Source organism: Centrocercus urophasianus, unplaced genomic scaffold (genome assembly GCF_019232065.1).
Source record: "Centrocercus urophasianus isolate 14NV4802_14NV808 unplaced genomic scaffold, USGS_Curo_1.0 seq_11, whole genome shotgun sequence".
In the NCBI taxonomy this organism is placed as follows: Eukaryota; Metazoa; Chordata; class Aves; order Galliformes; family Phasianidae; genus Centrocercus; species Centrocercus urophasianus.
The window spans coordinates 77,156,383-77,183,003 of record NW_024884253.1 but is presented as its reverse complement, the minus strand read 5'-3'; the positions used below and the strand labels follow the sequence as shown (position 1 = coordinate 77,183,003).

At 39.2% G+C, this 26,621-nt stretch overlaps 1 protein-coding gene across 13 annotated transcripts in view; it reads left to right on the top strand.

The window, feature by feature from the left end:
- PIGN (phosphatidylinositol glycan anchor biosynthesis class N) overlaps window positions 1–26,621 on the top strand; it is a 115,195-nt gene that overhangs the window by 55,457 nt on the left and 33,117 nt on the right. For all 13 annotated transcript variants that reach the window (XM_042839851.1, XM_042839856.1, XM_042839852.1 and 10 more), the window contains exons 13-22: window positions 1,808–1,886; window positions 4,132–4,314; window positions 7,305–7,441; window positions 8,504–8,603; window positions 8,726–8,818; window positions 10,342–10,433; window positions 12,932–13,043; window positions 18,128–18,236; window positions 23,653–23,755; window positions 25,941–26,043. In XM_042839851.1, the coding sequence (XP_042695785.1) occupies window positions 1,808–1,886; window positions 4,132–4,314; window positions 7,305–7,441; window positions 8,504–8,603; window positions 8,726–8,818; window positions 10,342–10,433; window positions 12,932–13,043; window positions 18,128–18,236; window positions 23,653–23,755; window positions 25,941–26,043 (1,111 nt within the window). The remainder of the gene's footprint in view (window positions 1–1,807; window positions 1,887–4,131; window positions 4,315–7,304; window positions 7,442–8,503; window positions 8,604–8,725; window positions 8,819–10,341; window positions 10,434–12,931; window positions 13,044–18,127; window positions 18,237–23,652; window positions 23,756–25,940; window positions 26,044–26,621) is intronic.

Below are 26,621 nucleotides of genomic sequence, written 5' to 3'. Positions count from 1 at the left end.
TCTTTTTCTGCCTGCTAATCATGCAGTGGAAACTCCCAACTTGATTTGTTTCCTTGGGCAATTTCCTCTGCCAAAAGACTTTTAGCAAAACTGGAGATATTAGAGATTTCTTTGGGAAGTACCTTCAGCATCTTCTTACCCTACATGAAGAATTGATTCCACATTGATTTATCATTAGCCTTGGTGCATGCTCTCTGGCTACAGGGTGGCAGCCTCTTGTTCTATAGCCTTTGGGGCTGTGAAGTTGAGAAATATCAGTAAATGCAGAAATAACCAGAGTTCACTCGGTGCTCTTCAATACTGTTTTCTAAATTCCCCTCTAAAGTCAAGATAATCAAACACTTGCCATTGCCCTGTCATCTTTTCCTGCCCTGTTTCTTATATATTATTGAGTGTATTGAATTTCACTCCCTCTCTCCCTCTGCTCATTTATAAATACCATTGTTAGATTTTTCTAAGTGCAAAACACATGAACATTTAAAATACAGTTACTTATTTAAGTTTTTGAAAAGTAGGATGCGCTTGTAAGATCCAATTTTGCCGTAGAAGACTCCTACAGAAAAAGCGTTGTGCTCTGAACTCAAAGCAAACGGTAGCAAAATACTACAAGATACTATTAGTAATGAAAATTCAAATTGATCAAGCACAGAATCCTTCTCATCTATTTCAGGGCTCAAAAGATAGTGTATGTATTCTTATGAGGCATCAGCTATTTCTGGCTGGAAAGCAGAAGTAGTTCCTGAAGCTCATAGCAAACAATTGGGAATAAGAGTTCCAAGGCAGTGGTGGCGTGGGAACAAAAGCTGCCTCGTTGTTCAACTAAGAGGCAACCCAGGTGTTTGCTGCAGATTAAAATCATAGGAATGAGACCCCAAGACTGGCTCTGGATTTGGTACTGCCTAAAACATAAATTTGGGATTTCTGCACAAGGCAGGTGGAGGAGTGAGTGTGAGGGAGAGTGTCACGCTGCTGGGCCACCACGTGCTGAGGGCATGGTGCTGTACCTCAGTGGCATTGTGGAGGGTGTGAAGGAAAGCTTTCCTGTGACTGTTGATCAGCTATCACAGCACTGTGATCCATGTCAGTGTGTGCCTGTAGTGCTGGAGGTTGGGGGTAGAGGCTGTCTTGCTGCCATCCTAGGTTAACTAGAACAAAGTGGAATGGGACTTAGCTCCTGTCTTCTCTGGTCAGTGAGATCGGCTGACTGGCTTGCTTTTCCATGGTGCTATTTCCTGTAAAGGAAGGATCATAGAAATGATTTAGGGTGATAATCAAATTCATTAAAATCAGGTGTTCTCACCATACACCTCAGTGCAACCATAACTCTAGCTGGGGGACTCTAATAGTTCTCTGTGGAAGAGGAGACAAGCTCTCAGATTTTTTTAAAGAGAAGATTGTTAGACATCATCTATTGCAACTATGGAACCTGAACAATTCATTCTACACTGATAAGCTTACAAACAGCTTACAACCATGACTAGCAAATCAATTAAATGGCTTAATTCTTGTGTGTGCAGTGCTTCTTGTCCACAGCAGTGGTCAATAATAACGCACAAGGGAGAGAATTTGCATTACCAAAATAGTTGGGAATCCTGACGTTAAAATAAAAGTCTTAATGAAAAGTTCTTGGGGTAAATTAGTTAGCAGAAGTGTTGACTCGTGTGGAAAAGAAATGGCTTATTCCCTTACGAAGCTCTGAATACTTTTTGTTCCAGAGTCATTTTTGATTACAAAGTAGTTTTTGTGTCTCTTCCTCTGTTTGTGAAAAGAAGCATTAATGTTAATGTATATTTGTTTTCTTGTACAGACCACTTTCTGATTCTGAACAGATCAACTTTTTAAAGAAAGCAAGAGAATATATTCAGCAACAAAAGTACAATGAAGCAGTAAGTGTCTTTGCTATGTATCTTCTAGAAACTCTGAGATCTTCTGCTATATGTAAATACATTTCAATTCCTTTAACTTAAAGGAAATCTAGAAATTACTTTTTACATCCTTTTGATGTTCATCTCACTTATCAGCAAAAAATCCTGTCGTATGTCTCTAAAATTTTGCATTTCATGACATCAGTTCTAGCAAATAATTCTGATTTACTTATTTTTTCCTCATAATTCTCAATCTTTTTGTTACCATTTCACAGTATACTAGCACAATCTTTATATTTTCCACTGTTAATAGAGCTCATTTGAAGGGAACTAAGGAGTGTAGTTCATAATCATCCTTTCTAAGCTGCTAGTTGCATGAAAAAGTGTGTCTCACTCATCATAGACCCTGCTTTGTTTTGCAGTCCTCTTACCTGACCCACATGTTCATGTTTTTGTTTCACATTTCAGTTTGTCAGAAACTGAAAGCCATTTGCAGCATCATTCTGTGCTTCCCCGTTTTTAAATACCTTTCTAAGCATTTGCTGCCACTTGCTGAGACAGGGCACTTTGTTATGGCAGTTCCCCAGTGTTTGTGTTTTAACACTCACAGAAATAATTGGTGGGGCTAAATGGTACAAAGTCTTCCATTTTAGCATTCAGTTTAGTTACTGAGTTCTGTGTTAAAAAGCACGTGAAAAAATTTAATCTGTGAGATTGCTTTTAACCTGGCAACTGCATGGAAGAATAATTCCATGAGATGCTAGAGGTCGGCTCTTTTTTTTTTTCCTGCTTCCTCTCCCTTCCTCATGAGTGCCCGACCATTCTTTCAGATAAGTTTTTCCTAATGTCCAACCTGAATCTCTCCTGGCACAACTTTAGGCCATTCCCTCTCATTCTGTTGCTAGTTATTCTGGAGAGGAGGCTGATCCCACCCTTTCCATAACCTCCCTTCAGGTCACTGTACAGAGCAGTAGGATCTCCCCCAGGCTTGCTCTTCTCCAGGCTGAAGAATCCCAGTTCCCTCAACCGCTCCACATAATGATTGTGCTCCTGATTGCTTATCCTAAATGACATGATTTTAGTGGAGTTTGTCCCTTTCAGTTGATAACTGCTGGGAATTTTGTCCTAATATTATGGCTTAAATAGCATCTATCACCTCACTTCAACAGGTAGCAGCAAGCAGATGATATCAGCATACTGTAATTCATCTATTTTGAGGAACTTTTTGCCCTTCCTAGAATTGTGTGTAAGGCTTCTTCTCAAAGAAGACACATGTTAAACATTATTGCCCTTCTCCTTGTACCTGATCTCTTATATGATTGGGGCAGATCTGCTGAACAACTTCTCTTTTTGAGATATTCTAATATTTTGTGTGTCATAGGGAGTAACGACACATTATTGGTCAAGGTTTTCTCAAAATGGGCTGGAACTGGAACTCAAGCACTCAAATTGAAAAGAATATTGCTTCTACTGGGAGATGGATGTAAAATGTCCACTACTGTGCCTAGACTTGAGAACCGTGCTGAGTGAATTCATAGATTTGCTAAGTTATTTAAAAAAAAATAAAATTACTGGATACCTAGGCATAAAAGAAGCGTCACAAATAATCAGATTCTTATTATTGACATCTTTCCACCAACCAGAGAATTCTTTGTGTTCACGAAGTTTTCACAAATTGCACAGCTCAGTTTCCCATCTTTGGAAAAATCACTGGGATCAGCACACCCATGTGTGAGGAATGATGCTCAGTGGAAAACCAGCCATCTTTATCTTGGTGTCTCCCCAGCCATTGCTAACTGGCAAGGGAAGTACTGAGATAGAAAAGACCTATGATTAGAACTGAGTAAAACCTAGCTGCAGCTGCTTTCATAGCTCTCCTCCTATTTAAATGTGGTACCTTCAGAAACTCAGAGCTGCTTTTTTAATGACTCACCTGTGAAGGTCAAATATGTTCTAATGCTGATGGGAAAAATATGTGTTTTATAGTAGATGGTATTCAAGATGTGCTGCCTGCATGGCTTTCATCATCTCACCACTGCTGTGGCTCAGAAGGGTGGTGAAGGAGCCACGTGACGGTTGATTTTAAGTCCAACAGGAATCTGAAGCAGAGCCTGCTCCAACAGACATGTTGGCAGAAACACTGCACCTGATTGCACACGTCAAGCATCAAAGTTGCTTGAGCTTCAGCTGCTGTTGGTTAGGTTGATTTGTTGCACGGAGCTTAGACTGCTTTAAACTGATGCTTGTATGTTCTGTTTGCCTCCAGGTATCTCTGTGCAAAACCCTGATTAACCTTGCTTTGGAAGGCCTGTCGTATTACCATACTTATGACAGGTTATTCCTGGGCCTAAGCATTGCAGTAAGTTTTGTGGGATGGACGACTTACGTGATTCTGGTGATTATTAAGACTCACACCAATTTGATTAAGGCTACTCAGGGTAATAATAAGGTAGGTTGGAAATTGGGATTTCTGTTTTCAGCATTATTTGTATGCTGGGTCTCTTTGTGCAGGAGACCAAACTGTACACCTTCCACTGCTCAATTCTCTTAACTGCACATGGAAACTGGGAAGCTGGGGAGCTTGATGCTTTCATCCTGCCTGGTGTTACTACTTGGTCCTTTAGAATTAGAACTAGAATCAATAAATCACAATGTGCATTACTGTGTTTTCTGAGTTTCTTTCCTACAGCTACACATTTTACTAAATGCCAATGCAGATGTAATGATTTTAAACTACTAGAGAGTCTATTTCTTTATTACAATTAATGCTAATAATTTCCAGCACTCTGTTAATGATAATAATTTTTTACAATAATACAGACTTTGCACTTCCATTTTGATTTTTGCTCTCTAGTGTAAGGCCCAAAATTTGCATGTAACTTTTCTTCCTGTCCTCTGTGCCAGTGAGTAGTCAGCCTTCAGATTCCAAGTGGTTCCATGATGGCATTTTTTAAAATTTATAAGTTATTTTTATAGAAAAGTGAACTGTGATTTCACAGATCAGCTTACTCTTTTATTTATAATTTGCAAGAGTAAGGCAGAAGGCATAAAAGCTGAAAGAAACTTTTTTGGACAAGACTGATGGCTTGATTTTTCACAATGTATGAAATCCTAGGAAATTCATTTTTGTTTCAGTCATTTGTCAGTAAAGACATACTTGGAAAAGGTGCACAGGCGAAATGCTAGCATTTCACTACGGCAGGATTAAAGCCCTAGGAAAAAAATAAACCCTCCCAGACTTCATAACAAGCTAAATTGTTTAATTTGGTAATATAAATAAGAAGGCACACTCACTTAGCATCTTTACTGCCTTCAGTATGTTACTCTGAGAAAATTTCTATCGTGCTATCTTGGTATTTCAACAACAGGATGAAAGGAGGGAGTCTCGGCCGTTAGTGAAAGTTATCAAACAAAACTGAATTGGAAAATATTCATACGTGTTGTGCATGACTTAGGATTTCTTTCATCAAATAACTGAGAAGAAATAGTTCAGGATGTTTGTTGCATGTTAGATATGAATTAAATTGTTACAGAAAGTGGACTGAATGTGAATAAATAAAGTTAAACCATGATATTTTCAGTCATAGTAAAATTTTTAATCCTGAAGTAATTTGATACCTGCCTCTTTTGAGATTTCACTGAAGGTACGCATTATGCCAGTAGTACAGTGGAAAAAAGAGAATGTTGTGTATAGAATTTTCTTTATGCAGTTTGAGCAGCAGACTCTTTTCTGTAGAAGCATATTTTTTTTATGTTGCTGTATGCTTAGGGAGTCACAGTAAGAGACCAATACTTCTTACATGGAAGTTATTTGGTTTATAGATAATAGTGGAGCTACTTAAAGAATATTGCTGAGAAACTAATCTACCACTGACAGTCTTCTGCGAAGCACAGCCTTATAAAATCTGGTAGCAGCCTTTGAATAATGAAACTTCATATCCTGTATACATCATCTATAAAAGTTTGTGGTTTCTTGTGCTACTTATGAAAAAATCTTTCTTTTAGAATAGTGTGTTGGTTTTCTTAGCAAGAAGCCTAACCTTTTAATCTGCTTTTAAACATTCAGAGAAAATGCAAATCTGATTTCCATCTTCAGTGCATGACCAATTATTGGATTGTATAATCTTTGCCTCTGTATGAAATAAAACGTTGATTGTGTTTACTCATTCAACAATAAATTATGTTGTGTGCCTATCATAGCTATACATATTCATTTTGCCTACATGACTGCAAATGTGAAGTTTAAAACTAATAAAACAAAATTGCATTAGATCAGCTTTCTGTATAACATTTTTTTTCCTTAATGGCAGCAGAAATTTTATTTTAAAAATCATTTAGAACATGCATTTGCTGTCAGTTTAGATCAGGGCAGTTTTATATCAGTTACAGTAGGGGAAAACCAAAACCTGCTAACTCATCAATGTGACCTGCTAATTGAGTGTCTTGTCGTCTTCAGCATATTTAACATTGTCACATACCTTCCTAAACAGCTCATTCTAAGAAACAGATCATACAGAAGAAAGTAGTTCCTTAAGTCATTGCCTACGCATTATGCTGGGGGCTGCTGTTAATAATGCTGCCTTTGCTACCTCAAATTGCAATACTGGAAGATAAAATTCTTTAAAATTGTATGTAATCTTGCCTTAACTCAGTGTCCCTACATAAGGAAAAGTGTTTCACTGGCCTAGTGAAAGGTGAATGGATTGACTGTTTAATGCTCCTCTTTGTACAAGTGGGAGGTTGCTGCTAACTGATGTTTAGTCCCCATCAGCCTCCATGGGCTCTTCAGCAGCCGCCCTGTTTTTGCATCAGGAAAAGTTGGGTTGACTGATGGAGCACCTCCTGCACTGCTGTCCCAGCTTTTGTCTCTGTTTTGTTTGCAGCAAATAAAATTTGAGGCTAGTTTAGTTTAATGTCCAAAGATGGAAAAAACTCTTGTAACTCAGAGGACTTTAGCTGTGGAAGGCTAGTGGCAAGGTACCTTCAGTAGTTGTCCCTAAATCCTGAAGAGTTTATTTTTTTAATGCTATTACCTTGAACTCAAGAGGTTGTGCTCCAAGACTCTTTTTAGAACCTAAATTTAAGAGTTGATTTTTTTCCAAGGCAAAGAATTCTGTCTTCCATTGGATTTCAAGCATCTGTTGAACATATGTAACAGTGCATGCATTAGGCTTCCGAGTGCTACAAGTGGACTTCACCTCTGCAGAGCTTACTGCAGAATCTTATGTAGAGAAATATTTGGAATTTCAAATCCTACTGTCAGTTTTTGTATTTTGCTGGAGATAGCATCCAGAGTTGTGTTCATAGTCACAAGGCAGCTTGAGCAGCATTTCAGCATAACGTTTGCTTTAGGATGTAACTTGCAAGTGTAACACAGTGTGCTGTTTAAACCATTTTACTGCCGTTTCAGCAATGTTTGCCAAACTGTTTGTTTTTCAGGAATCTACTGGTCCCTTGTATGGTTTTACATTTGTTGGGATGGTAATAGCTTTTTTCCTGTTGATTCAAACAAGCCCTTGGACTTACTATGTATACTGTCTGTTGCCAGTACCCATATGGTATGCAGTTGTGAGAGAGTGAGTAAAGAATATGTTTTACAAAGAATGACTTATAAAACCAGATCTGTGTTTCCTTTTTGTTGACAATTAAACTATTCCTTGTAAGTTTTGGAGCAAAATAGATACAATTTTATTAGAACTGCTGAAATGTTTTCTAAGGTATTCCAAAGTACTCTGGTTTATATTTCACTTGATGTGTTGAGCAGTTTCCAAATGGATTAATACAACTGCCAGTTCTAAAGATAATTTTCCTATTAAGAAACATAAATTCATGTCTTTCCAATATGCTTTCAGTACTCTGGTAACTGAAGCAAATGGGTGTTAAAAACTTGGGCAAATTACTTGTAGCAGCTGACTGGCTTTGTAAAACGGAGTGGGTTGTTCCCTTTCTTTCAGTTATTTTTAAATAGTGTGATCCTGCAAAGTGTTCAGTATGTGAACTACATTTGCTTTTGAAGAGGATGTGCCAGCCAAGTTAAGGGTTGTGCTCTGGTATCAAAACAAACTTGTCTCGCTTGTCTCTCCTTTAACTTGACTGAATGCTCCACATCCAAAAAGATTTGTTATTTTCTGATTGCTATTGCTTCCATAATCCACTGGCAATTCTGTAGATACCAGCTAGGTATTATTCAGGGAAAATGAGACCAACTGCAGTTAGATAATGAGCTGCCTCATAAAACACTGGAAGAGCTAACTGGGGATTTTTTTTCTGTCTAAAGCTTGTGAATGTTTCATCAGTTATGACTGACATTAAGCACAGCATAACCAAAAATGTTCATAAACTCAGAGTCAATTTGGATAAAGAGCAATCTGAAGTTTGTCCAAATACTCACAAAGATATGCCAGAAATGGGAGGGAAAAAAAACCTGAAAGGTTTTATAGTAGGTTTTATATCAAATTCAACTGGGCAGAAGGCGCCTCAGGCCATCACTCAGGCTGTCTCCTAGCTGCAGGCAGGATCAGTGATACCTTAATCATTTCTTGTGCTCTGAGCCTTCACCCCTGCCTTTCAAAGCTGAAATTCTGTATTATTTCTGTTGTATTAAAGTAATCACTGTCTTGTTCCATTGTTTTGAACAGACTTCATGTTATTCAACACCCTGCTGCAAATCTCTGGTCACTTCCTATTGGTCAGTCTTTGGGCTTCCTGTTGATTTGTATACTGGGAATTGAACTACTAGTAAGTATTGTATTCATATGTATCAATGGAGTATCTCATTGCTAGCATTTTATCTTTTTGAAGAATTGTAAATTTTATTTAATGTGTGTTGGTTTTCAGTCTGATGTTGGATTTTCTGTTAGGTTTTCAGCTTTTTCTACCGCTCTACACTTACTGTGGGTCTTCTTGTCTTTGCTGGCTGGCCAATGATCACACAGCTGTGGGTTCAAGCAAAGGTACTGCATTTGCTTTGCTTAACAACAACACCAAAAAAACATTTAATAAGGATGTTGAGTTTAAATCTTTTCTGATTCTTGTTCAGTTACACACTTACTCTGTTCTCCGTTGTCAGCAGCAGGTAGCAAAGCATAGGAATTTAATATGATCTGGATAGATTCCTCATAGGTTAGACAAGCAAGAATGCAGCTTAGGTATCAAAACTGATTTGTCTGACATTGTGACTGACAGCTGACATTCTAGTGTGGTGTTTTTACGCAAGAACAGTTGTAATCCAGAAAGTCTGACAACTTTCTACATTTTTTTCTGAAGTTCTCTATCACAGTTGTCAGATATCCTGCTGCTGTCCTTGTTTCAGGATAGCAGAGAGTTAACTATTTGTTTACTGTTGTTAGTGATAAATAAGAAAAATGATTAGCTTAAAATCAAATGAAATGTGCATTGTTTGTTGAATTGCCAAAATGACAAAAGCGATGACATACACAATCAGTGAAAGTTTTCTGCCATTTTAGAAGTATGCTTTTTTTTAATGAATAGAAAAAAAAGTAACTGAAAAATGCTTCTCATGTCTTTGTTGTCTGCAGTCAGCTGGCATATATTGTTCCTCAGAGGCAGCTTCCTGTACCATTTTTCACAGGAGCAAAGTCCACTTTGGTAGATATGGATTTGAAGTGGCACAGTCTTTAATATGAGACAGTTGTTCCAATTGTTCGTTTAAATTCTTACTTCACAGGCTACCTAAAACCTAGAGGTCTGGGAAAGAATTAGCATTTAAATTGAAATAGCAATTTGGATACAAATTTAAAGTCATGCTTTGCAAGAACTGTTGAGATGTAAGTTTGTACTTGCTTATTTAGTCTTTTTTAATTGTATTTGAGTAATCAACAGCATGTCTTAAAGTGGAAGAAGCATATTGTAGCACCAAAAATATCCTTGTTAAGGTCTATAATCTGACTTGAGGTAGAAAACTTTAAGTGATGTAGCTCTTGCTGACTTCACTGAGAACAAAATACCTGGGATTCTTTCCCCATAGCAGAGTTTCAACAACTAGCTAGATGATTATGGTGGGAAAATCAAAGGGCATTCAGATTCAAAAACTGGGAAACATTGCTGTATTACTAGAGAATTGGCGATTCGTTAGCTGCTGCAAAATTCTGATGAGATCAGTTTTATTGCTTTCTTCCATAAGACTGTTCATCAGACTTCTGGTGACTGCAGTATGTATGAAGGTCACGCTTTCTCAAAATGCTATTAAGTGTAAGGTTAGCTTTAATTCTGATTGTCTTCAATAGTATTTTGACACTGTGGAAATGAGATTATTTTCTATTAAATTGAAGAGCTCTAATGTGAATGACTTTGTGCCCTTTTTCAGTTCATTTTCTTAATGATAGATACAGGGTGGGGGGATATCTGTTGGGAGGTGCTTGTAGCAGTTGTTAGTTCACTGTACATTTCTTTTCCGTTTAGACAACAGTCTGCCTGTGTGACTTCAAAATATCCCACATTTCTTTCTTTCCTTTAGAGAACAACATTGATCTGGACTCTTCTGTGTGTGCTCCTGGCAGTATTTCCTTTAATGCCTGTTGTAGGAAGAGAACCAAACATTCCTCTGGTGTAAGAATTTCATCTTGTTCTTTAAACTTATCATTTCCCTCTTTGATATTCAAAATTTAGGCTGACTTGATATATGCAAGGAATTACATTATTGAAAGCTGGCTGAGACAGGTATTGAAATTCAGAATTTAAATAACTTGATTATAGAGACCTCAGTTATTCACTAATGTGAATGAGAAGAGACTTTTAATACTCTTGCAGTACTTCAAAGAAAGTCACAGCCATTTGCTCTTTGCATTATTCTGTAATTTCTTGTGGAGGGAAACATTTCTCGTAATACCAAAATCTGCAAATTGTACATGAAAATAAGGGTCGTTGTTAAAGGAGGAGCTTTGCTTGGGTGCAAATGTAGTAAATAGCAGTGATGTGAATAAGAACATTCATTCAGAAGCAATTTACTTTGACAGAATCTTTCTTAATTCCTCCATCTAATATTGAGTAGTTTGTTTTTGAATAACGTTCTGTAACTAATGAGTTATTCAGGGAAATAGAACAAACAGGGTGACAAGAGTTCTGTCATCTGCTAGTCTTTCACTGTGTGGGCATTCTTTTCTATCTGGATGCAATCCAGTTGGTTAGCCTGAAGGAGTTAGCCTTTTGGTATCCTTCTAGCTACTGCAGAGAGACCTGAACTGACCTAGGCTGCAACAGCTCCTTCTGCTCTCTGACAGAGGATACTGTGCCCCATCAAAACCAGGGTATGTAGTGCCTGATCCTCAGTAAAAAAATGGGAAGAGAGCAGCAACATATGATTGCAGTAAAATTTTGAGCCCAGATATTTTCCAAATTTTTTACATTCTGCCTCAGTGTTTTTCACTATAGTTTAAATCTACCCACTGGAAACCCTTGCTATTTGTGTTGCTTGGGAATGTCAGGAATATTCAAGACAGATTTGCAACAGCCATAACACTGGTTCTTGGCTTTATATACCAATTTTTGCTGGTTCAAACTGAAGTGGTTTTTTTTATTACTCTTTGTAGCAGCCTAGAAATTAAAAAGAAATCAAAATGGAATAAAATTATAAATTACCTTCAAGTCTTCCTCCCTGACATTTCTTTACATTCACCTTACCCTGACTATACATCTTCCTATTTATTCTTTTAATGAAACATTCTACCTCTGAAGCAGCTTGTGCTTGTCTGAGTCTTGTCAAGAGAATTTTGAAGTTGAAAAGATTTGAAGTAACAATGAAAAATAAATGTATATGTGTTGCTTCGGGATATTGAAGATAAGGAGATGGTGGAAGAAAAGCTACAACAGGATGAAATTAAAGTGCCAGTGAGAAATACGTGCATTTATTAAAGCTGTTCTTGAACAGGGTCACTATAGGTCAGCCCAGGGCCTCTTCAGTGCATTAATAAAATGTGTATGGTGTGAACAGGAAGCTCCTAACTGAACTCGGTAGTAAAAAGGAGGTGTATGGGAGGTGAAAGCAGAATCATATGACCAAGGAGGAGTGTAGAGCCGCAGTCTGAATATACAGAATGAGTTTGGAAAGCCAAAGCCGTAGTGAGGGGTGTAAAGTGCAAGCAAGACACCAAAAAAGGATGAAAGGAAAATTTGGGAAAATGTGGCTATGATTCTCAAACAAATACTAAAAATATACAGACTAGGTCAATGGGCAGTGAGATGGATTGTAAAATGGCTGAACTATGAAGTTCAGAGGGTTACAGCCAGTGACATGAGTCCAGGTCAGTCAGTAGTGGTGTACCCCAAGTTCTGAGACTAATATTAAGTAAAGACTGATTCAGATTCTTGGCATCAGATTGAATGGTATCCATTTAAAAGGAAGAAATGGGCACAAATTTAGGTACCAAAAAAAAAAAAAAAAAAAAAAATCCATTTAAACATAAGGGACTTTTTTACAGTGAGAGTCGTCAAACACTGGAACAGATTGCCCAGACAGGTTGTGGAGTTTGAAATGTTGGAAATATTCAACACCCAATTGGGCCATTGCTCTGAGCAACCTGCTGACCATACTTTTGAGTTGAACTGGACTGTTCTCTAGAGGTGCCTTCCAATCTCCATTCTGTGACTGAGAAGCCTGCAATTGTGTTCCTGTATTGGGTAGATCATTAAATGAAATCTACCTTTGCAATACAGCTTGAGCAGACTGATTTTATATATGAAATAATTGTACATTTTTATGTCTGAGACAACACCAGGAGTAGAACAGTCACAAATGGACATTTTGGACAGCAGTCTTTCTGTGCTGAAGCCAAGTGACAAATGGAGGTAATTGAAAATAGCTAAAATTGATGGCTAACAAAGCATGTATGTGATTTTTGGTGATTTTTGCCACAAAGCTTCTGAAAAACACATAGGTGACTCTGGATTTTGTTTTTCAGGAACTGAATGTTAAAGTTTCTTTAATGTATTTTGTCTTGATAATTGCAACAAATTATTTCCTCTTAATGAAGAACACATCTATGAAAAAACCTGATTTGGTACTTTTTGGTCACATTTCCAATGTTCTTCTTGTTCTTTTGTTTTTATAGAGTAGCTGCTGGTTTGGTGACACTTCTGATCTCTTGCTTCTCCTTGGCATCTTTTTCTAGAAGTAAAAATAAATACCAAAGTAAAGAAGATCTGAAAGTATATTTTTATCAGGTAACTTGCTACTTTGCAGTAATTCTGAATGTTAGTGTTTTAACCTGGAAATTTTTGCATACTTTAAGAACCTTTTCCTACCACGTTATTCAAGAATAAATTGATTGTTGTTGAGTTTTCCCCTTTACTGTCCTCTTCAAGAGGACCATATTCTCATGATATTCATTTTATATATCGTAATGCTGTGTTCTCAAAGTTCATACTGTGCGTATTTATTTGCTTTGGTACATACATGGGGGTCGGCCTCTTCTCTCGTGTCATTAGTGATAGAACCAGAAGGAATGGTTTCAAGCTACGGCAGGGGAGATTCAGGCTGGACATGAGGAAGTATTACTTTTCAGAAAGGGTGGTCAGGCACTGGAACGGACTGCCCAGGGAGGTGGTGGAGTCACCGAGCCTGGGGGTGTTCAAGGAAAGGCTGGATGTTGTGTTGAGGGACATGGTTTAGTGGGAGCTATTGGGAATGGGTGAACGGTTGGACTGGATGATCTTGAAGGTCTTTTCCAACCTTGGTGATTCTATGATTCTATGATTCTATACACATTTTGATATTCTTCTCCAAGAATTTCAGAGTTTATCCTGCCTCCAGTCTGTGTATGTAATTCACACTGACTTTTGCATGGATTGTCTGTGTACACTAAGGACAAGCTTGTTGGTTCGAGGATTTCTTTCCATTTTCTGAGTGGGTGTTCCATTTGTTAAATCTTCTTTCAGATGGAAGATGGCATTTTTCTTGGCAGCTTCATGAAATAGGTAGATTTTCTCATAGCAGTTGCTAATTAAGTTCTAGAGAGCTTTTAAGATTTTAATAATGCTTTGAGAATGTCTGCTATTTTCATTTAAAAAAAAAAAAACTTCTTACAAGATAATGGTTTTATTTTGGGATTAGTAATGTTTCTTAAAAGCTTTATTGATTATTACTTAAATGGTGGAATTTCCTATTGAGCTAAGCACAGTATTCATTATATTGTTGGGTGTTTTTTTTCAGAAATGGAATTCAGATTGCTTGAGAGGAGAGGCAAGAATATTGAAGTTTTAAAATCCCTTTACCTGAGTGCACACAAGTTTGTAATATGGAGGTGGTTTCTCTTAATGTTTTGAGCTTTCCTTGGAAAAGAGTTATCAGCTCCTGTCCTGTGTATTTCCAGTACATATATACCCAGCCGTGGACTCTTCTCACTGGAAAGCTTCAAAACAACTGATCTGGATGAGGGAGTGAGAGTGCTGCTAGGTTGGCATCTAGCAGCCATCCAAAGTCAACCCACCATGTAACTGCTACAGCATCTCAGCAGAGTGACTGTGGAGAAACTCATAAATAGGGAGGTGGAAACAGATCTGTAGTCAGGGAGTAATACCAGATGCTTCGTGAGCCAACTTCAGAGACAGGAAATTCTGCAAGCCCTGAGATACTTAATTAGATGACAATGTTTTGCCTGCTTGTTCAGGGAGAAACATCTTTCTTTCTCTCCCAACGTACAAGAGGATCGTAAAGTTCCTCAAATTTCTCCTTAATCAGGGGATATTTTTACAACAGTGACATCTAATTACTACTCTCCATTAGATTTTTATTTCAAAAGCTTTCTTAGGAGTGAAAAATAGGGGATTCCTCATTCACTCTGGATGAAGAAAGGATTGGGAAGAGCATTCAGACTCCAAGAGGGAGAAGAGCATTACAGTGGCATTATGGGTGTTCATCAGTTAAGATCTTGTTTAATGGTTAAAACGTTTGTGATTGCTCTGAACTGTCGAGAATGCAAGTGGAAAATGTTCATCAGAAGACTGGTGTTTTTGCTTGACAACATTATTCTTTTGCTTTCCCTTTAGTTTTTCTTTTGAGTTGGAGTTTTCAGAAGGAGTGAAGTGGGGAAAATATTCAATTTGGAGTATTTTGAACTCATGGCATCTTCTCATCAGATAATATGTACCTATCTTGCAAAAACAGATGTTGATTGGGGCACTGATGTTTGTACACATGATCAGGTTCCTGCTTTGCATCTGATGAGAGGTTGCTGACGGATAATTTTTATGGCACCCATGTATCTGTTTGTTGGAGGCTGGCACTGAAAGTTATGCTTTCCTCTGATACGTTGTTACCACTTACACTGAAAAATAAGATGGTTGTTTGATTTCTCTGGTGAATGAAAGGATAGCTTACTTTGCTACAGTACTTTCTTCTTTGTGTGCTTCCCTCCTGTCAGTCATTGACTGAAGTAGGAGGAAAAACAAAGCATCCTTTCTGTACATGCAGTCATTACAGTGTGCCTTGGGATTCCCTTAGCAACTTTGCTAACCTTTTTTGTAGGTTCAACAATGGAGAAGGAATAGCTGGTGGTCCTAGCTTTTCTTCTATATTTAGAAATAGGAAAGCACAGCATTATCTAAGCTTTTTGAAGGATCTTTTCCTCTTCAGAAGACAACTTTCTCCTTTCTTGTCCATGTGAGCTTCCTTTTGTATCTGAGAACTAGCCAGTAGTGAAGACACTATAACTGGTAAAGAACAAAGTCTGCTCCATTACATTAACCTGCTCTCCTGTTGTCAAAAAGAGATGTAAGTAACCAGGGACCCACAGAGTAAGCAAAAACAAACAAACAAACAAAAACCAAACAGCTTGTTCATAGCTCTCCCCAGTGAAGCAAAGTCCCTCAGATCCAGATCCAGTCCTGAACTGTGTGTTTTTGTGTTGGTTTTCCCATGGATGGGACAGAACGTATGACTTGGAAATGAATATGAACTGCATACCTGTATGAACTTGAGAGTCCGCTTACAGGCAACTCAGTAGTTAACTGTCTTTTGTACCTAGAGATTGTGGATTTCCTGCATTGCCTTAGCCTTACCAAAACAAGTTGTCCCAGACAACCAAACATCATGATCAAAAAGTTTTTTTCAATGAAAGGGTATAAATAACAAAATAAATATAAAGGTTTAACTAAATTATGATTACATTTGCCTTTCGGTTACAAAATCTTCAGTTATGTTTAGACCTACATTTGCAGTTTTGATATATGTCACTGTGTCCTGGAGGCAGAAGATACTAATTACTTCCTTACTTTTTCTGAAAATTGTCAAGAGATTTTCAGGTTTTCTTTTCATATTAAAGCAGGAGTAATATTTTGTTTCTGAATTTTCTTCGCTGTGGCAAGGATAGTGTTGTATTTTGGTCAATGCCACTTCTGTCTTAGAGAGGACTTCAGGAATGGTGAAAATTGAGGTCTTTTTATAATCCATAAGCTGGACTGCTGAAGAATTTACCATGTGACTTAATTTTTTTGCTGGAGTTTATCTCTTTGCCAGCAGTTTCATAGTTGAAGTCCAGTTTTTGTTGCACTGCTGAAAACACTGTTGTTACCACTGGCTGATTTGTTCTGGACCAAACTGTTATTCCTAGGAGACTTGAGCTTCATGTAGGTCCAAGGTGGCAGCTGATTAATTTTCTCCTCTAAATTACTTAAAGCCACAATAGGAATCCACATCCGAACTCTAGAGTTACAGAACAGAAGAAATCCAATAGACGATTCTGATTCTTACACAGTTCTTTCCATGTATTGCTGTTATGTGTGGTGCTTAGGATAGTTGCTGGCAAAGAGGTGCTGATGTCACCCTTGATTTCCTATTTCTAACTGAGACCTGTAGATGACCATTTCTCAGAGGTCAGCCCTTAAACCGCTCAGGAATAATCTCTGAACTTCAGAGGGGGTTTAAAGGGGGGAAACAAGACAGGTTCTTAGGTGGAGATCTCTGCTTACACATCCAAGTTGCTTCCATGCTGCTCCACAACCCTGGAGATGTCTTTGAAGACTGAGAGCAGTTTGGATGTTAGCTGAACTGTGAACACAGAAGTCTCTGAAGCGGATACCAGGGCGCTGGCATAGATCTAGCAGAAGTAAATGGAGTTTACTGACGCTCTGATCATCATGAACCTTAAAAGGCATAAGTTATACTATGGGTGATGACTACAGGTGCAAAGTGACTTCACCAGCAACGAGGAAATAGTAGGGGATTACCAGAACTCATGACACTAAAAGAAGTTGAAAAGATGCATCAAGAAGGAGAGAGATATATCCACAATACAGCAGAGATCCCAAATAAGCACCAGAAGTCTAAATGGACCAATTCCCTGAGCTCTTGGAGGTGTACTTCTTTGATCTGGTTTATTAATGTCAGACAAAAATGCAACTTATATATTCTTGAGCCATGAAATTAAACAGAACGAGCAGATACTGAGCACCTCTGAAATTGAGCCCAAAAAGGACCTGACTGTCGGGCAGGTTCTCTGGACAGGGTACCGCTAGATGTCAGTGTGTCTGGATGGGAGATGGCTGCTATTCATATGGTAAAAAGTGAAGGCAGCGAAGTGGTAGTTGCTTCTTAGAGTGCCATTTTAAAGCGCATTTGCAAAGTGCTGTGTATGCTTGATTTGTTGTGAACAAATGACAATAACTGAATACTTGGCCCAAAAGTTTTCTTGAGTAATTGTCTACTTACAAAAATATCTGAGTGTGGTAATTTTCTCCCCTCCCTTTTTTTTTTTGGCTCATGCTTGATGACTGGCTGACATCTCCTGAATTAGCCCAAAACAAAACCCTTCCATCTTACTGCTTCTCCAAAGCAGAGGTTTCTGCTTGAGGTGTCTCAGACTATTTCATCTGAGCAATTTGCTAAAGCTGCAGCTTCTTTGTCCTTTAAACTACACCTCTAGTTTGTGCTGCTGCTATCTCTTCTCCCAAGAACTGTGCAGCTCTTAACTACGCTTTCCCTTCACCCTGTACCTGGTCCTGCAGTGCAGCCAGAAGTTGTGCTGATTCTTCATGGCTGCCAGTCAAGGGCATGTACTCCTCTGCGTACTTCTGTTTGGCTTTTTGTTTGGTTCCTTTTATCACAGTTGCACTTATTTTAATAAAAAAAATTATGGGTAGAAAATGGTAGAAGTACTCAGCTTGCACATCAGAGTCTTCCTCAGGGTTCCTGTTCTTCTGTTGATTCAGATGAGGTGTTTATGCAACTGGACAGCATATTTGCATATTTAATATGGAATGGCAGAGATTCCAGACTAACTGTGTGTTTCTTTGATTTTTCCTCTTCCAAGATGTTCAGTATTGCACTTTCAACGTATGTTGTGAGCAGTACTCATAACAGTCTTAAAAACAAGCAAGGATTGCCTGTATTCAATCAAATTATCAGTTGGACGACTCTAGGTAAGCATCTTGCTTCCCAAACTTATTTTATAATATTTTCAGTGTAAGGGATTGGGTTGAGTATCAACATCTTACTGTTCCACATATTTCTTGATTTCTTAAAGTTTGATAATGTTTACTAAGGTAAGTTTTTTTCTCATAAACACATTGGGAAATTTTCTAAAATATTACTCCTTTTTAAGGTTGTTATAAAACACTAACAACTGAGTTTACAAGTAGCTTTTTCTTTTGTTTTAAATATCCTTTTTAGGGTTATAGTAATAAAAATGCCCTTTTTGTTTACTTGAGGCCAGATAAGAGTGATCTGAGGTGTCCTACAAACAAGCCAGTTAAAACGTGGGGACATGAGGAAAAGAATGTTGCTGTATTTCAGTAAAAACTAAAGCTGCAGCTGACAGCAAAGAGCCTTGGGTTACTGGATGTGCTTTTCAGAGCTCACTTAGAAAATGCTTATGAACTAGTAAAATTAGTATATGGTTGATATCTGTTAGAAGCTAATTATTAAAGAAAAAAATTACAAGTCTGGATTTTTCACTGCTCTTAAATTAAAATTGTAGGATCATTAAACAGAGCAAATGTAATTATCACTGGGGTTATGATATAAAGTAAAGTAATTCGTTTGGTATTTCAGCTGTAAAATAATTTCTGTATGGCTCCATTAGCAAATGTTAGGCAGTATTTATCCCTGTCTGATCCAAAATGTGGGAATTGTTTTAGACCAAAAAATTTCCCTTTCAAATTTGAAAGCAGTAGTTTTCCAGAAGTCAGGACCTATAATTTAGATGTAGCTTAATGGAAGAACTGTGACTTGTGTTCTCTTGTTGCTGGACGTCCTCTATATTTTGTATATTCCTGTACTGGTGACATTGCTTTAACTTTATCAAATCCTGTCAGTTCTAGAAGTCTTACTTCTGTTTGAGTAAACAAATTCAAGACCAATACAAGTGATTGTGATCACTGTTTGTGTGGGGAATACTCTTCATAATGTAGTTTTGTTTTCCTTCCATCCTCTTTTCCTTTGTAGCCTATTAAGCTAAATGCTTGTCTCTATGTGGATGAATTCCTTGCAGTTTTAAAGACAATGAAATCAGTGATGTCCTGCTTGGCTTACTGTAGCAGGAACTGAGGGTAAAGGTTATCATTCTTTTCTGTGACAGTGAAAGAAATGTGTTTTTCATCTCTGAGATTTGGGAAATCAGAGAACTCTAGAGTTATAAGGAAAAAGTATATCAGAAATTCTCTTTGCTGATGTTGTTGTTTTTATGACAAAAATAAAGCTAAAATGAAGTAAACTGTGTACCCTCTTTGCTGCCATGCTGGTATTGAATATTTTAGCAACATTTTTCAGACTGGAAGTAATCTTTTCAAGTGGATATGATATTCAAGGTAGGAGCCTTATGCATTTGTTGAAGTTGCTTTACATAATTAAACACAGAACTAAGCAGGTAAAAAGCTAGGGCATCCAATGGAATGCCCTCAATACTCCTAGTGAAGAGAGATTCCTTGTCATAAGCACAACAAGCAGTTGCATAACCACAGCAAGCATCTGCCTTGTCATTAGCATCCACCAAAAATGTGACATAATGCCTGCGTTAAAAATAGTGTGGCCAGCAGGAGCAGGGAGGTGATCATCCCCCTGTACTCAGCACTGCTGAGGCTGCACCTTGAGCACTGTGTCCAGTTTTGGGCCCCTCACTACAAGGAAGACTTTGAGGCCCTGGAGTGTGTCCAGAGAAGGGCAACGAAACTGGTGAGGGGTCTGGAGCACAAGTCTTATGAGGAGCGGCTGAGGGAGCTGGGATTGTTCAGTCTGGAGAAGAGGAGGCTCAGGGGAGACCTCACTGCACTCTACAACTTCCTGAAGGGAGGTTGTGATGAGAAGGGGTTTGGTCTCTTCTCCCAGGCAACAAACAGGACCCGAGGAAATGGCCACAAGTTGTACCAGAGGAGGTTTAGGTTGGACGTAAGGAAGAACTTTTTCTCTCAGCGAGTGGTCAGGCATTGCAATGGTTGCCCAGAGAGGTGGTGGAGTCGCCGTCCCTGGCAGTGTTCAAGAGGCGCCTGGATGAGGAGCTGCGAGATATGGGTTAGTGCTTGTGGTAGCTGTGGTAATGGGGGGACGGTTGGATTAGATGATCTTGATGGTCGTTTCCATCCTTGTGATTCTGTGATTCTATGATTCTACGATTCTATAATAAGAAATAAGGCACCAAGATCTACTGTAGCTTTCCCAAGATTGATTACACTATAGGTGGTCAAATGTCTATTCATCTTTTTGCTTACTTGTGGAAGAACAATACTGTTGCTTATTAAGCTGTCATTTTCCCCCTCTCTATTTATACAACCAGAAATACAGTTATTAGTATTTATTCATGACAATGATAAGCTAGATATTTCTGAGACTTTCTAACAAATTGTTGTCCCCTCTTCAGATAGCCATTCTGATGAAAATGGAACCTACCGTATTTCAAAAAATAATAATTTTAGACCTAAATTAAAATTTTAAAGAAAGACTGGTTTGGGAGGAATCAAGCAAATTACTCGTGTGTGCCTGCAAGCCTGAAAAAAGGACCTGCTGGCTTCAGCTGTTAGACTGTGTGGTTGTTGCAGTCCCTGTATGGTAACCACAAACATACAGACCTAAACCCAGGAGGCACGAAGTGATTCCAGCCACTTCCATGTTCTTCAGAACCTTCTTTTTAGTGTTAGCAGATGTTTCTAAATCAATATACATTATATTTTAAAGTTTTCATCAGCATACCATAGCATCTAGCCAAGTTTTGGGGAATTTCACGTTGTAATTGTACAAGGAACGTGTACTGAGACTTTATAGGTCAGCCAGAAGTGTGCAAGTCTTTTGATGGTTAATATTTCATGTGTCATATGAAAGTTGGAAAGGCTAATTATCATCTGCCACACACACACATCTGTTTTCATCTGTGATTGTATACAGAGAGTGATGCACATCTGATGCACTGAGCACCATTCACAAGAGTCTAGTTGCCACACTGAATTTCTTTCCAGCTGCTCTGGCTTGCAGTGAGTGTCCCTGGAGTTTCTCCTTAAGCTGGGCCTTCTGTAAGCATGGAAAGCAACAAGTGATGCTAGAATCATAGAATCATAGAATCACCAAGGTTGGAAAAGACCTAAAAGATCACCCAGTCCAACCGTTCACCCATTCCCAATAGCTCCCACTAAACCATGTCCCTCAACACAACATCCAGTCTTTCCTTGAACACCCCCAGGCTCGGTGACTCCACCACCTCCCTGGGCAGTCCGTTCCAGTGCCTGACCACCCTTTCTGAAAAGTAATACTTCCTCATGTCCAGCCTGAATCTCCCCTGCCGTAGCTTGAAGCCATTCCCCCTGGTCCTATCACTAATGACACGAGAGAAGAGGCCGACCCCCAGCTCACTGCAACCTCCCTTCAGGAAGTTATAGAGAGCAATGAGGTCTCCCCTGAGCCTCCTCTTCTCCAGGCTGAACATTCCCAGCTCCTTCAGCCTCTCCTCATAAGCCCTGTGTTCCAGACCCCTCACCAGCTTTGTTGCCCTTCTTTGAACTCGCTCCAGGGCCTCAATATCTTTCTTGCAGTGAGGGGCCCAAAACTGGACGCGGTGCTCGAGGTGCAGCCTCACTAGTGCTGAGTATAGAGGAACAATCACCTCCTGCTTGCAACGCTGTTTCTGATGCAAGCCAGGATGCCATTGGCCTTCTTGGCCACCTGGGCACACTGTCGGCTCATGTTGAGCCGAGCATCAATCAATACCCCCAGGTCCATTTCCTCTACGCAGTCCTCCAGCCACACCGCCCCAAGCCTGTAGCGTCAACTGGGGTTGTTGTGGCCGAAGTGCAGGACCCGGCATTTGGCCTTGTTGAAACTCATCCCATTGGCTTCAGCCCAGCTCTCCAGCCTGTCCAGATCCCTCTGTATGGCCTCGCTACCCCCAGGCAGATCCACACTTCCAGCCTATTTGGTGTCATCTGCGAATTTACTGAGGGTGCACTCGATGCCCTCATCGAGGTCATCAATAAAGATATTGAAGAGGACAGGCCCCAGCACCGACCCCTGGGGAACACCACTCACGACCGGTCGCCAGCTGGATTTGACTCCATTCACCACCACTCTCTGTGCCTGGCCCTCCAGCCAGCTCCTTACCCAGCCAAGAGTGTATCCATCCAAGCCTCGGGCTGCCAGCTTCTGCAGGAGAATGCTGTGGGAGACAGTGTCAAAGGCTTTGCTGAAGTCTAGGTAGACCACATCAACAGCCTTTCCCTCATCCACCAGATGGGTCACTAGATCATAGAAGGAGGTCAGGTTGGTCAAGCAGGACCTGCCCTTCATGAATCCATGCTGGCTAGGCCTGATCCCCCAGTCATCCCACACATGCCTCATGATCTCCCTCAGGACAATCTGCTCCATAACCTTCCCTGGCACCGAGGTCAGGCTAACAGGCCTGTAGTTCCCCGGATCCTCCTTACAACCTTTCTTACGACCTTTCTTGTAAATGGAATAGAAGGCTGAAGCACTGTTGAGATGAAGTCCATTATTCTGTAATTGTAGCAGTGGCCAAGACTATAAGACAGGAAATCACACAGAATCACAGAATCACAAGGTTGGAAAGGACCTGCAAGATCATCTAGTCCAACCACCTTCCCATTCCTATTAGTACCACAAGCACTAAACCATATCTCATAGCTCCTCATCCAGGCACCTCTTGAACACTACCAGGAACGGTGGGTGACTCCACCACCTCCCTGGGCAATGAAATGAAATGAAGGTTGCAGAAACTGCCTCTTTACTCTTTCATAGATGTGTTACATAGATACTGTGACAATAAGCTGAACAAAACAGATGTACTTACTGTATATTATAGTTTGATTTCTGTTCCTTAATAGAATGAGTAATTATGACTTAATGCTGAAGCAACCTTTGAGGTTATTGGATAGCGAGTGGACCTTCTTACAGTGAGGAATTACACCAATGCTGTTTGTCCACTCCTTTATAAGTATATTACATAAAATCTTCATTTTTAAAAACAAGCAAACAAAAAATCCCCACAGGTTTAAAACGGCCAAATCAGAGCAATTCTTTTCCTTCTTCCTTTCCTGACTTCAAGCACCTGGATACTTTTCCACTACTTTTCTTCTTCTTCGTTCACTCTCTTCCAGTAGCTTGTTTTCAGTTTTCTCAGTTTCTCTCACCTCCCATGAGACCCTGGGGAAGGGTTAATGGAAAAAGAAAAGCCAAAATTTGGGCTTTCTTCAGCAAAAGTAACTTTTCAAAATAAGTAGGGCATGTATGACCAATATAGAATTTTTGTACATAAAACTGTCAAGATTTGAAGAATGTTATCTTGTTACCGAGGAGGAAATATTCTGCATGCAATGACTGACAGGTCTTCCTTTATTGCAGCTTCTTCCTCTGCATTGCCATTACTGAGTCCCACATTGCTCTTCCAGCGACTGTTCAGCATACTGCTTTCACTGATGGCCACCTACCTGCTCCTCAGCACAGGGTATTTCTTACTCTATTTGTTTTGTTCTTGCATATGAAAATCAGGGGCTAAATGTGAAATTGTCTGCTGAATCTCACGAGCATTCCTGTAAAGGATGTGATGCTTGCTTCCAGCTCTAATCTCACTGTGTATTTCTTTTTCAGTTCCCTGAGGAATATTTCAGGGGAACTTCCGCAGTTCTCTTTGTATTTATTATAAGCTCTCTGTTTTGTTGACATTCCTTTCAGCTAGACCAAACAGAGACTGAAAGGATGCATATTCAAACAGTCTTGCACTAAAATAAAAAAATCTGTTTTAGTTTACATCTCCTGTTGTTTAGCACGTGCTTTTCTGTTCAGAAAGAAAAGAAGTGAAAAAAGTGAAGGAGATGTGATGGGAAACAAGTAGCCCTGAAATAAGTCAAGTGTGGAACGTCATGGAAGTAACTTTCTTCAAAAGGGTGCTAGGCTCCCAGAAAAAGCAGAGCTTGCTCCTCTCTTGGGCAAACGACAACCCTTTGGAGGTTTAAGTGAAGAAAACTCCATGTCAGCTAACTGGCTTTTTGTCCACTCAGTAGCTCGTAAAAGCACAACTAGCGGGGAATGTTGGAACCATCCCTTTTACCTCCCCTCTCATTTATCCTCTGGACATAATTGCACTGGGAAATTAAGTGGAATAAAATATCTTACATCTTTCTAATTTTTATCTCCCTTTCTCCCAGTTCACCATTATAATTGTGATTCCAGTCTTCTGTCATTACACACACTCTTGCACTTGACTTTCTTAACTTGTCCTGCTACTGGATAAAGCACGAATGTTGTTTTTCGTGAGAGTGGCAACCTCCCTTTTTATGTCATGGCGTTGCGCCAAACCACTTCAGTACTCTCTGGTGCTTTCCTACAGTGTTCACACAGACCAACAAATTCAGAAAATTATTTTTAAAAAAGAAGAAAAATTGCAACAAAATCCAGGTTCTGCATTGTCTCCTCAATGCTGTGTTAATATTTCAGCACCTTTCTAGCTGTAGCTGGGTAGAAGTATTGAAGCTAGCTGCAAAGCATAGCTGCTTATAAGTTGTCACTCACTCAGTTGAAGACGTTCAGTTTGCAGGCAAGCATAAACAACTCTGAGGCTTGCAGCTACTTTTGCTGCTGACAACCCAAGCATTGTCATTTTCACATTTCTTAATTGCTTATCATTTTTATAATTAAAACAGAAAAGTCCAAAACCTTTTGTTCCAGTTTGAAAGCAGTCTGTAGATACACTATCAGGGAATTATAGAGACTATAGCAGGATTAAATGCAATCTTTTTCTTAATTTTAGACAAGTTAGTAGTCTTGTCAGTATTGGTGTCACAGTCACTGTTTGTTTTAGAATTTTATCTGGAAAAAAAAAATAAATGAGAGCACTGTGAAGTACACCTGGAACATAGAAGGCAGGGAAAAACAAGGTTTTCTGATGAAAGTCTATACCCCCAAGTTGTCAGGATGTTTTAATTTCTCAGATTAATACATTCATAGTTTGTTGTAGAAGCCAGCAATGCCCCTGTGAGACAAGAGGTCTAGCTGCTACAATAGCTGAGCTGCCTTGATTAGAGTATGACTTAACACTGTTGTTGGAATGGATATTGCTGCTGGAATAGACTGATACGTAGAAAACAAAAAAGACATTTGAGTTCAATAAAATGGGATGTTCTTTTTATCACACGACTGCCTTTCTCCTGGCAGCTGGTCTGAAGTCACCTGTATGAGGTTGTGTAATTAGATCCTAAAGAGACACACTTCCTAGATGCTAAGTTGGTCTGAACCTTCTCAGTTATCAATAAGTCTTACTGTAATGCTTTCAATTTTGAAGAAAACAAGGGCTGGGTGTGACTTTTTTTTCCTGTTTCTTTTTAAATTCAATTTTATTTGGATCAGTTTTATTAACCATACCAGTGGGAATTCAGCCAACGCTGTGGCAACAATCAGATGAAGAAATGGATGCAAAACACAACTGAGCAAAACTGAAACATTCTGCCTGTCCTACTGGTACAATTTAATTGTGGTGTGGCTTTAAACTTCACCAACCACCTGTGGGTACTCAGAAATGGTGGCAGTTGTGATTTCCATGTATGATTTGGGTAAAGAAAAATAAATATGATGGTATTTGATGTTAAATGGTTGCTAGTGACTGCCCTTACTGTGATTATTATGTTGCTCATCAGATACGAAGCTCTATTTCCACTGGTGCTCTCCGGTTTGATGTTGGTGTGGATACAGATGGAACAAGAAGCATTGCAGCATTATGGTCTTTCACTCAAACCAAAGGTAACAGCTCCAGATAGTTATATCAGTTTTAAATTAGCAGAAGCATCTTCTTTTTCCTTTAGGTGCAATAAATGCTCTGGGTTATTTTCATAGAGCAAGACTGCATTTTCTTCTTTGGAGCTTGGGAGCCCAGTAACAGCTGTCTCATGAAATGGGAATGTGACCTTGTAGAAGATGTTTCACATCAGAGCTATTTCTAGGAATGCTGAAAATCATTTTGACTTAGCAGTATGTTCTGCCAAATACAAAGCTCTCTTCTTTGACACTAACGCTCTCTTCTGTAACACTAATTCAGAGTAAGGTCCAGTAACTCTTCAGATCAAGTACAGTGTCACTGTACTTTCTTTGTTCTGATGGCAGTAGCGAGTGTCCACATAAGAGACTGAAAAGAAGTATTTTCATTTCTGAAATGAGCCATGGGAAATGCAAGAAATCGTGTTTGACTTTGTCTTGCCACTTTCATCAAGAAAGGCCCTTTATTTTTAATTAGCCAGACAGCGAACTGAAGACTAAATAGGAACTCATACATTCTTGGATTTGCCTGGAGAAAGAGTTCTGTAATAGATGGCAACACAACT